The sequence below is a fragment of the Muntiacus reevesi genome, chromosome 3 (genome assembly GCF_963930625.1).
Source record: "Muntiacus reevesi chromosome 3, mMunRee1.1, whole genome shotgun sequence".
Taxonomy (NCBI): domain Eukaryota; kingdom Metazoa; phylum Chordata; class Mammalia; order Artiodactyla; family Cervidae; genus Muntiacus; species Muntiacus reevesi.
In genome coordinates, this window is record NC_089251.1 from 146316273 (window position 1) to 146328234 (window position 11962).

Sequence of the window (11962 nt, forward strand, 5' to 3'; positions counted from 1 at the left end):
GCCGGAGCCGGGCGGAAGAGGTCCTTTCCATTTTACGTCTGAGCCCAAGGCAATTCTAGAGGTTGTCCAGAATTAACGCTTCTTGTCCTAGTGTAGTTATTGAAAGAGCCTCCTTTCAAGGTCAGAAGTGTTCCTGGTGGGGAACAAATCATACATTCTCTCCCTAGTTCTTCTCGTTTGGGTTACAGATAGGGATGGGGGGAGGGAGGACGCGAACAGGCAAGGGGCGTTCTCTCTAATGGGTCTCTTGCTCGACTTCCGGTGGCATTTCGAATCTACAGACCCGTGGGGGCACCTACGATTGCATCTTTGCTGTTTTAGCAACAACTGTGCTAATCGAAGTGGTTAAGTAAGTATGGGGTAACGTCAGTTATTGTTTCATTAGCTTAACTCAAGTGCTTGCAGAGCGCTGCATGTTTTAGTTCTTGTACTGCTTACAGTGAGTTCTGTGCGGGGAGGGTGACGACTAGTAAAGAAAGAAAGTGAAGTCGCTTAGTCGTGTCCAACACTTTGCGACCCCATGGATTATAACCTGTCAGGGTCCTCTGGCCATGGGATTTTTCAGGCAAGAATACTGGAATGGCTTGCCATTTCCTTCTTCAGGGGGATCTTCCCAACCCAGGGATCGAACTCAGGTCTCCTGCGTTGCAGGCAGATGCTTTACCATCTGAGCCACCAGGGAAGCCCGTGCAGTGTACTAGTGGTAAGTGCTGTGAGAAAAAGAAATCGTTAAGGCAGGTTTACCCAGACATTTGAGCAGAGATTTGGAGGTGAGGAAACTAGCCATACAGATGTCTGTGTGTACATGTTCCAGGCGAGGGGAGCACCCAGTGCCTGGACCCCAAGGCGGGAATGTACTCGGCCCTTGAGAAGTGAGCAGGGAAAGAGGAGTTTGAGGATCTGGAGTTGATTAGTTTCACCTGATCGCTTCCATAACCGAATTTTTATTACTTGGGTAGAATGGGTACTCGTTGACACTTTTTTTTAAAAATATGCCATAAAGCTGAGCTTGTGTGAGTTAAGAGAGGGAGATGAATTTAATTCTCTTTTCTTTTGTAAATAGAGGCTCGTTTTTGAACTTCTCTCAATAAACTCTGAGAAAGTAACAGTGCTTCCTGAAACCATCAAGAAAGAAAATGGTAAATTTTTTGGAATTCTTATGAATGTCTTTCAGAATAAGTAATTTTTTTTAGAAATGCAATCAAGGGAATTAAAACTGCATGGAAATTTCAGTGACAAAACAGAAATAATAAGCTGAAGAACTATACAGTGTAAAATGATTCTAAACAAAACCAGCAAAGGCAAAATTAAATTATGTTTTTCACTTAACACAGAATTTACCTTTGTATGGAAAAAGATTTTGATACGAGAGAGAGAGAGAGAGAGATGGAAAGGGGTTGTTGCAGAAGAGTATAGTCAGGTGTGGTCATTTTCATTGGATCCTTTTGCTCTTGATCTAAGATGGATAACTGGAGCCGGAGATAGAAAGAAAGCAGTGTGCCCCACCAACACACACACATTCCTGCCCTCTTTCTTCAACTTAGCATACTCTGACTGCTAGATACTATTGTAAAAAGAAGAGAAATTTAAAAAGAAGTCTCAGAAGCTTTCTAGCCTCTCTGGAATGAGGTAACAAAAGGGGTATTTTGACTACCAATGAATAGATTAAGCAAAAAGGCAAGAAAGAAAGTACTCTGGTTACCTCTGCACATTTAGGATCTGAAAACACAGATGCTTTTTATGTCTGTTGTCTTTAGTGGAGAAAGAAATTGTTTCAATTCTCACAATTAAACTACATAAGGGAAATGGTAAAAAAAAAAAAAAAAAAAAAAAAACCACTATGTTTGTAAAAGTCTTTTTCATAGTATTTTTCAATAAATATTAATGACAGTGAATTGCTCAAGTCAGTCACAGTAACATAAAAATCATTTTTATTGATGAAAAGCTCAAATAAGATAATTATTTCCATCATAGTATTTGCTCCCAAATTTTTTAGCATAGATACCATCTTACCTAAACATTTACATTTCTCCTCTGGAATTTTTTTTTTCTACTGCTGAAATAATTTTGAAGAAATGCAACTTATCTCTGAAGAACTACTGTGTGGATAGATCATCTCTGAAATGGTGTTTCTTTCTGTCTTTATTCAGATAGTCATCTTTAATATCTAGTTAGGGAAATGATACAGTGCACAAAATCACCTGAAGAAATCTCATTTTTCTCACATTCTCTCTCCTTTTTAGTCGGTGACATTGCATACAGATGTAGGTGATATTAAAATAGAAGTCTTCTGTGAAAGGACACCCAAAACATGTGAGGTGAGTACCGTAACGTATGCATAAAAGATGAGTTAACTCAATAGGGTAACCATTTTGAAATTGAGTCACCTAACTTAAATGGCATTACCCCCCCCCAAAAAAATAGAAAACTTTTCTATAAAACCATTGTCAAGAAAAACCATCAATCATAATTTCTGATCTAATTTATACTTTGTTTTCTTTTAAATGAATTATTTAGTTTTTAGCTGTGCTGGGCCTTTGAGGCTGCATGCAGGGCTTCTCTAGCTGCAGGGAGCAGGGCTGCTCTCTGGCTGCAGTGCACCAGCTTCTCTTTGTGGTGGTTTCTCTTGTTGTGCAGACAGGCTCAGTGGTTGTGGCATACAGGCTTGGTTGCCCCTTGGCATGTAGGATCTTCCCAGACCAAGGATTGAACCTGTGTCCCCAGCATTGACAGGCAGATTCTTAACCACTGGACCACCAGGGAAGTCCTACACTTCTTTTTCTGATATTAAAAGTGAATTAAAGAAAGGGTACACAATTTTTCTCACCATAGTGTGGCTGGTATCTTTTTCTTTTGGCTCATTTTTCTCAAGAAATATAGAGGGGGAAAAAAAATTAGAAAAGAAATATAGGGGAACTGTTCCGTTCATTATTTCACTTGTTTAAATAACAAGAATAGAAGGAAACAGGGAGTGCCTTGGCGGTCCAGTGGTTAGGACTTGGTGCTTTCACTCCTGTGGCCTACGTTCAGTCTCTGGTTGGGGAACTAACATCCCATAAGCAGCGTGGCATGGCCAAAAAGAAATACAAGAAGAGGAATAAAGAGAGTCAGTTATATATATTCATTTATTCAGCAGTTTTGCTTATGAGAAGCTATCTTGCCAGCATCTGGAACTTCAGTGATGAACAAGAGACATTCCTTGCTCATGTGAAGCTAATATTTACCTGATAGGCAGGGGGGAGATTCATTCTAGAAAAAAATGTAATTCTAGAGGGAAATAATGCCTTGAAGGAAATAAAGTGTTGGGATGGAGAATAGTGGGAAAGGATTTATTTAAAAGAAGGTGAGGCCAAGGCCAGCCAAGAAAGTGGTACCACACTTTAATAACTGCGTGTGAAAGGTAATGAAGGCATCTCCGTGGAAGGACTTATAAAAAAGGACGTCCCAGGTATAGAAGTAGGTACAGGGCCTCAAGGTGTAAAAGCCTGAGTTTTTTTAATAGACTTTCAGAAGACCGATGGGGTTAACACAGTAAGTAGCAGGGAAGGAGTGATTATCATGAGACGCAGAAGTAGGCTAGGTCATGCAGAGCTTGCTAGGGTCTGCTGAAGATTTTGTATTTTCTTTCAGAAACAGAAGGAAGCTATTGGAGAGTTTTAGTCAGTGACTTTATCCAAAGTAATGCCTATAATACATTGTTTAAATAGGTTGTTGCAGTATTTCCAGTAAATACAATTCATTTGTTATCTAAAATATGTTTCTGCTACATTTCTCAATCATTATTTTTACTCTCCAGAATTTCTTGGCTCTTTGTGCCAGTAATTACTACAATGGCTGTATATTTCATAGAAATATCAAGGGTTTCATGGTTCAAACGGGAGATCCAACAGGTAAGTGATTCCAGTTAATATGTAGGGAATTGAATATATAGTGTAAAGAAGAGACTAGCTAAAGAATAGAAAAATAAAAGCATGTGGGGTTTTTTATAACTTACCTTAGCAAGAAATTTTTAAGCAGTAGCTACTAGCACCAAAGTCCTAAAATATGAACAATATTGATAAGGAGGGTTTGGAGGTTTTGTAGAGATACTTTATTTTTATGTTCTTTAAAGTTCATTTTGGGGAAGAAAGAAAGGACATATCAGATTTTATTTGTATTTAAAGGGTTACACTATATAAACTAGCCCTTACATTTAGAAAATGAACCCTTTCATAAAAAAAGAAAGAAAACGAACCCTTTCACCTTTAATTAGATACTTCATTTGTTTCTCTTGTAATATAGGTACTGGAAGGGGAGGTAACAGTATCTGGGGCAAGAAGTTTGAAGATGAATATAGTGAATATCTTAAGGTATATCCAAAATACTTCAGAATCTATTTTTTCATGCTGTGTTTACACTTGGAAACCCATACACATGTTGTAATAATACAGGTTAAAATAATTAGTAAATATACTTTTTTTTTTGGTAGTTTTTCACGTTTGATAAGTGATGTCAGAGAAGAAATATAAATGTCAGTTCTAGCCTAATATGTAATGGAATCTCACCATCACATGAATCTTGACATTAAGTGAACTCATCTTTGGGTCCAATCTGAAATGTTTAATCAGTAATATACCTGTGGGGCTTCATGTCTAACTATAAAATTAATGTTGAATGACATGAATCATTGGTTGTCTTTGAGAGTGGGGAGGAGAGACTGTCAGACCTCCTGGTTGCAATATTGCCTATTATCAATTGCCAGCTTTTTATCATCTTCTCCTAGATATTTGAATATTTCTGTATTAACTTCACTTAATGTCTATGGTAGATCTCAGCTAGGTCTCAGAGAAGTGCATATAAATAAATCTTCAGCATAGAAGAATTAGATACTTATATTTCCTTTGTATTTTTTCAAACTTTCTAAAGAATTTTCTTTTCCTAACAGTTAAAAAACTAGTACATATTAATTTTAAAAAAAGTTCCATGCTCCAGAGATGACATCAGTTAACAATTTATTGTGTGGTCTTTCAATCTGAGTATGTAATTTAGTATATTGTTCTGCAGTTACAGTAAAATGTACTAAGCAAAACTTCTAAAAATACTCACTTCAGTGTTTATCTCTGGACGGTGACTGGGAATAACTTATCTTTTTGCTTTCCTATAATAAATAAATATTGTTAGAAAGTTGGGGTTAGGAGGTGATAAATTATTTAAAAAGTCATCCTTTTCCTGAATTGGAAATGAAACAGTTTTTTAGGCATTGATTAATGATGGTACTGATCTGTCATCCTATACCAGTGATTTTCAAACTTTGCTGGTGACAGATTGACCTGTAGAAGTTTTAAATTAAAAAAAAAAGAGTCGGGCCTTACCTCCCAAAATCTAGAGAAAAACAATAGAACTGATTAAGACTGTGACTACATTTTAAGGTTCCCTGGTGATTCCTACACAAACAAGGTTAAGAACTATTTTCTAACATACCAGAAATGCGGATACATGAATAGTCACGTACTCTAACCCAGAAATTCCATCCCCACACGTTTACCCTAGAGAAATTCATGGACATGTGCACTAGGCAACATGTACAAGTGTGTTCCTAGAGTACTACTTGTAATAACAAAAATCAAAAAACAATGTCCATCAATCTGAGTGGACAAATTGTAGTATATTCAGTAGTAAAATATTACACAGTGGAATAAATATGTATAATACATGTATGAATCTTAGAAACATTATGTTAAGTGCAGAAATCATTTTCTAGAAGACTGAAAATGGTATGAACTATTTTATAGAACTCAGAAACCAGCAAAAGGAAACAATATATTGTTCAGGCATTTATAAAGATATTAGGAAAAAAAAAAAGATATTAGAATACTAGTTACCACTTCAAGAGGCTGAAGTAATAGCTGAGAGGAGCACATAGGCATATGCAACAATTTGGTGAATTTTAATTGTTAAAGCTTGGAAACAGGTTCATGGTTGCTTATTTTATTATACTGTAAGTGGTACATATATTCTCATGATGCACCAAATACATTTCGTTGGTAGTCAACTTTTAGGGAGACAGTAAAGCTTTAATAGCCATGTCATTGCATCTCTGTGGTTTGTCTCACTACTGTCTGCTGATGGATAGCATCAGACAGAGTCATCATTGGAGTTACTTTTAGTGTATTTTATATTCGGGCATCTCCCTGTAAGACAGTTCTGTCTTCAATCTTATTGGTGAAGTTCTTTTAACTCCGGTACACATCCCCTGTTATAACAGGGTAATGAATAATAGACAAGGCCTTCTTTAGATCATCCAGTCCTGGGTTTATGAACTGACTGCCCATAGGTGGAAGACCCACAGATTCATTCTCTATGGCCTTTGGTTTAAAAAAATTGTAAATGTCATGAGGCAAGAGATATACTATTCCTTTTGCCAGATGCCACCATTCCCTAATGTTTACATTCTGCCCGATTATTAATTTATTATCTGCTAACCCTTGTGAGAATTTGAATTATGAAAAAAACCCTGAACTAGTCCAACCTCCCTTGTTTTGCAGATAAAGAAACTAGCCAGAGTCCAGTGTATATGTGAAGAGATTATGGGGATTTTGGTTTTGTTGTCTGCCTGATGGTTTCATGCCAGCACACTGTCCCTTAATATAAATGTAAGGATTATTTCTATTATACATTGGTGTTGCTGAAAGTGTTTGTGGCTCTACTTCTCCAAAGAGGAAATTGAGGAATATGATTTGGTATATAAACAATTTACATACAAGTTTCGAGAGATACAGATAATACAGAAACTGAACATTTGGACTAGCCCTGATGGAACTGATTACATGTTTTATTGATCTTTTAAATATTGGGAAGATGAAGAGTGCATGTCTTGTTTCAGTCCTATATTTGGAATGCTTATGTAAAAACAGTTAATACTTTGGTCTGTCCTTTTCAGCACAATGTTAGAGGTGTTGTATCTATGGCTAATAATGGCCCTAATACTAATGGATCTCAGTTTTTCATCACCTATGGGAAGCAGCCACATCTGGACATGAAATACACAGTATTTGGCAAGTGAGTATTCTGGTTTGGAATTTCACTGCAAAGGATGCCTAAGTGGCTGTGATCATGGCGTAACTAGGATTCAAAGAGCAGTATGAGAGCTAAATGTACCTGAAATTTACATCCACCACTCAATAGCCATGTGACCTTGGGTAATTTACAACCTCTCTCATCCTCAGTTATTTTGTAAAGAAATACCAGCACTTTTTTCAGGATCTTATGCAAGTTAACAGTATGTATTGTTTTCATTCAGAATAGCATTTTGTATCAACACATCTGAAAAACAGTTGCTTAAACAAGATGAACTGGGATGGTGGTTCTGGTATGTCACTGATGTCCCAGGTGCCTTTCTTTTTTCTCAGCCATCATTAGCTTTCATTCTGAAATTCACCTCATGGTTATAATTTGGGCAGCAAAGCTCCAGTCAGAACATTTGTGTTCCAAGCAGAAAGGAGGAGGAAAGGCAAAAGGTGCTTGCCAGCTGAATCAGTCCCTTTTTAAAGAACTTTCCTGGAAGACCCAGGCCTTACTTACAAGTTCAGTTCAGTTAAGTTGCTCAGTCATGTCCGACTCTTTGCGACTCCATGAACCACAGCACACCAGGCCTCCCTGTCTATCACCGACTCCTGGAGTCCACCCAAACCCATGTCCATCGAGTCGGTGATGCCATCCAACCATCTCATCCTCTGTTGTCCCCTTCTCCTCCCGCCCTCAATCTTTCCCAGCATCAGGGTCTTTTCAAATGAGTCAGCTCTTCTTATCAGGTGCCCAATTATTGGAGTTTCAGCTTCAACATCAGTCTTTCCAATGAACACCCAGGACTGATCTCCTTTAGGATGGACTGGTTGGATCTCCTTGCAGTCCAAGGGACTCTCAAGAGTCTTCTCCAACACCACAGTTCAAAAGCATCAATTCTGTGCTCAGCTTTCTTTATAGTCCAACTCTCACATCCATACGTGACCACTGGAAAAACCATAGCCTTGACTAGACAGACCTTTGTTGGCAAAGTAATGTCTCTGCTTTTTAATATGCTGTCTAGGTTGGTCATAACTTTCCTTCCAAGGAGCAAGTATCTTTGAATTTCATGGCTGCAATCACCATCTGCAGTGATTTTGAAGCCCAGAAAAATAAAGTCTGACACTGTTTCCACTGCTTCCCCATCTATTTGCCATGAGGTGATGGGACCAGATGCCATGATCTTAGTTTTCTGAATGTTGAGCTTTAAGCCAACTTTTTCACTCTCCTCTTTCACTTTCATCAAGAGGCTCTTTAGTTCTTCCTCACTTTCTGCCATAAGGGTGGTGTCATCTGTATATCTGAGGTTATTGATATTTCTCCCAGCAATCTTGATTCCAGCTTGTGCTTCCTCCGGCACAAGAGAGGGTAGGAAATGTTTTTCAGCTAGATATATTGCCATCTCAATAAAATCAGGCCTCTATAAATAAGAAGAAAGGGGAATGGAATCCTGAGGAGACTTTTAGCAGTCTCTGCAAGAAAATCCATTAGATGCACTATCCCTGGGAATTGCTTTTATAAATCAACAGGAAGTCAGTTTGTCAACAAATTATTTACTGTGTCCAATAAACTAAGGCACAGTTCTAGAGTTTGTTTTATTTAACAGTTTGGATGCGAAGCTAGTTTAATTAAAAATACAAGAGTCTACAACTTTTCTTTTTCATTCCATATGCATTTCTAATTTATAGATTAATACTCGATGAAAAGGAATATCATAGCCTTTAGTAGTTTTTGTGTGTATATGGATACACTCCCTTTCTTTTATTTTGTCCCTAACCCACCATTCAGAATTACTGATTAGTAATTAGTAGGACTTATCTTACTGAATTGGTTAAAAAACACTGTAGCATTAGCCTTCTTAATAGCATTCTTCCTGTAGCATTCTTAACCTTCAGTCTAGTAACTCCTTGAAACTCTTTTCTGTATATGCACACAGATTTTTCTGAGAAAATGGTTCATAGCTTTTCCTGGTTCTCTAAGGTACCCATTCTCAAATACTTACCTTACCTCAACTCTACATGCCCTTTTTTGCCTGGGTCTTTTTCCTGCACCCTCTTTTTTCTCTTACTGACCCAGAAGGTGGGAAACCCTTTAAAATTTACAATTTAAAGACCTTAACTGCCTACCTTTGGGCGTAAAATCAAAAGGCTTTGGCTATAATAACATTTTAATGGAAATTAAAATAAAATGGGAATCTGTTATTTTAAAAGTACCTACTCTAAGTCTTAGGAATTGATTCAAATTACACTAAGAGGTATAATCTAAAAAACCACTTTGTCTTAGTAGACTAAGTTTCTAGAACATATTAGAAAAACAGCTGTATTTTTTTTTCTCTGATAGAAACATGAAGTAGGCTTGCCGGAAGTGGGCTTAGCTGTCCATTCTCTTCAGTATTTCTTCTTGTTGTTTAGAAGCAAAAAATAAAAACACCACGTTTAAACACTAAAGTACAAAGAAGCTACCCATGCCAGAACCTTCAGTGTAGGGCAGTTCTCATAATAACTGTCATCCTTACATACTTTCTCCAGGCTTTTCCTGTAGCAAAGAAAACCTTGTGACTGCTTGTATTGGCCCCATTTGTAGCCAATCCATGTGAATGAGGCAGAATACATCATTTAGATACTTTGATGGGAATATTCCTGCCCATTGCTACTTTTGTCTAAAGGCATAAACATGAATTTTTATTTCTGAATTTTGGGCCCTACTTATGGCAGAAAATCAAAGCAATATCTTATTGTATACTCAACGGGGGAACTCAAAAAACTGTACGACTTGGTCGTTTTCTCTTAGAGCGACTGTAATTGTTGTAGGTATTTGGATATTATGTTTCAATTGTAGGAAATTTTCAAACATTATATTGTTTCTCTTTCAGGGTGATAGATGGTCTGGAGACTCTAGATGAACTGGAGAAGTTACCCGTAAATGAGAAGACATATCGACCTCTTAATGATGTACACATTAAGGACATAACTATTCATGCCAACCCATTTGCTCAGTAACTATAATAGACCTGGACGAATACTTGGCAAACTATTCAAGAGACACACCTATTATGGTTCACTCAGTTTTAATTATGTCAAAGATTGCAGCTTTGTTTACAACTAAAATCTTCTGTGAGGTGCTGGTACCAAGAGGGGACAAACAGTGTTTAGTCCTATTTTTAGAGCATATTCTATGACTATTATCTAATGCATTTCTTTAATTAAAAAAAAAAAAAACCTGTGTTTAACTTTGTATTTTCATGTAAACATTCATTTTCAAATGCTGAGTGTCAGATGCAGGCATTTTTACATACTCCTACCATATCTAGTCCACATCCTGTTCAGTTCAATTCAGTTGCTCAGTCATGTCTGACTCTTTGCAACCCCATGGACTGCAGCAAGCCAGGCTTCCCTGTCCATCACCAACTCCCGGAGTTTACTCAAACTCATGTCCGTTGAGTTGGTGATGCCATCCAACCATCTCATCCTCTGTTGTCCCCTTCTTCTCCCACCTTCAATCTTTCCCAGCATCAGGGTCTTTTCAAAGGAGTCAGGTCTTCGAATCAGGTGGCCAAAGTATTAGAGTTTCAGCTTCAGCATCAGTCCTTCCAAAGAATATTCAGGACTGATTTCCTTTAGGGTAGACTGGTTGGATCTCCTTGCTGTCCAAGGGACTCTTAAGCATCTTCTCCAACACCACAGTTCAAAAGCATCAATTCTTCGGCACTCAGCTTTCTGGATAGTCTGACTCTCACATCCATACATGACTACTGGAAAAACCATAGCTTTGACTAGACAGACCTTTGTTGGCAAAGTAATGTCTCTGCTTTTTAATAAGCTCTCTAGATTGGTCATAACTTTTCTTCCAAGAAGCAAGTGTCTTTTAATTCCATGGCTGTAGTCACCATCTGCAGTGATTTTGGAGCCCCCCAAAATAAAATCTGTCATTGTTTCCCCATCTATTTGCCATGAAGTGATGGAACCAGATGCCATGATCTTAGCTTTCTGAATGTTGAGTTTTAAACCAACTTTTTCACTCCTCTTTCACTTTCATCAAGAGGCTCTTTAGTTCTTCGCTTTCTGCTATAAGGGTGGTGTCATCTGCATAACTGAAGTTATTGATATTTCTCCCACCAGTCTTGATTCTAGCTTGTATTTCATCCAGTCCAGCATTTCACATGATGTACTCTGCATATAAGTTAAATAAACAGGGTGACGATATACAGCCTTAACATACTCCACATCCTAGAAATATTTCTATTAATTAACTATTTACTTTGTACAGTTAGAGGAAAGATAAATAAAGAGATAGCCTAGAGAGGCCAATCAATCCATTAGGTATTTCCCCTGGTGTTTAAATGCCGGGGTCCAGCCTCGGCAGGATCCAGGGGGTACCCTCAGGATGAACGGCGTCGGCGAGAGAGAGAGACGTGAGACTAGCCTTGATAGGGCCAAGTCTGCGAGGGAGAGAGAGAGAGAGAGAGAGAGAGAGAGAGAGGGAATGACCAGACGGGGGTGCAGAGGGTCTGGAAGAGTCTGGCAATGCTTTATTTTTTTACCATAGCTTATATACCCTAAGTTAGTACATTTCTAAGGGGAAGATAGTTTAACATTACGTCAGCTTGTCCTCCAGGAAACCAGGGTGTTTTCTGCATACTTCTTTGTTAATGAGGGTCTTGTACATTATCTTCTGGCCTTGGGGCCTATTGACATTTTACGACCTAGGTGAATGCAAAGCTGTTTTCCGTAATCTATTCTTTAATGAACACAAAGGTCAGTCCTTTTGCAGAAGTTATCAGTTAAATTTATCTAAAAGGTTTACCACACAAAGACTCTGCAGCTCCAGTGAGGCAGCCCCTGTTTAGCATTCCTGGTTAAAATTAACAAATTTAAACTCTTATTTTTCTAAATCTTTAACTATAACCACTTTTAGAATAATA

General features: G+C 37.9%; 1 protein-coding gene across 3 annotated transcripts; it reads left to right on the forward strand.

The window, feature by feature from the left end:
* Positions 1 to 6: 6 nt before the first annotated feature.
* PPIL3 (peptidylprolyl isomerase like 3) lies at positions 7 to 10844 on the forward strand. Of its 3 annotated transcripts, XM_065930858.1 has the most exons (8): positions 12 to 120; positions 282 to 349; positions 1064 to 1139; positions 2244 to 2318; positions 3797 to 3890; positions 4282 to 4349; positions 6920 to 7038; positions 9914 to 10844. In XM_065930858.1, the coding sequence occupies exons 3-8, from the start codon at positions 1137 to 1139 to the stop codon at positions 10038 to 10040; spliced, it is 486 nt and encodes a 161-aa protein (XP_065786930.1). In that variant the 5' UTR covers positions 12 to 120; positions 282 to 349; positions 1064 to 1136; the 3' UTR covers positions 10041 to 10844. The 3 variants fall into 3 exon arrangements, with proteins under 3 accessions (XP_065786929.1, XP_065786930.1, XP_065786931.1); XM_065930857.1 differs by having other exon boundaries at positions 7 to 349; XM_065930859.1 differs by lacking the exon at positions 282 to 349 and having other exon boundaries at positions 30 to 120.
* Positions 10845 to 11962: the final 1118 nt, after the last annotated feature.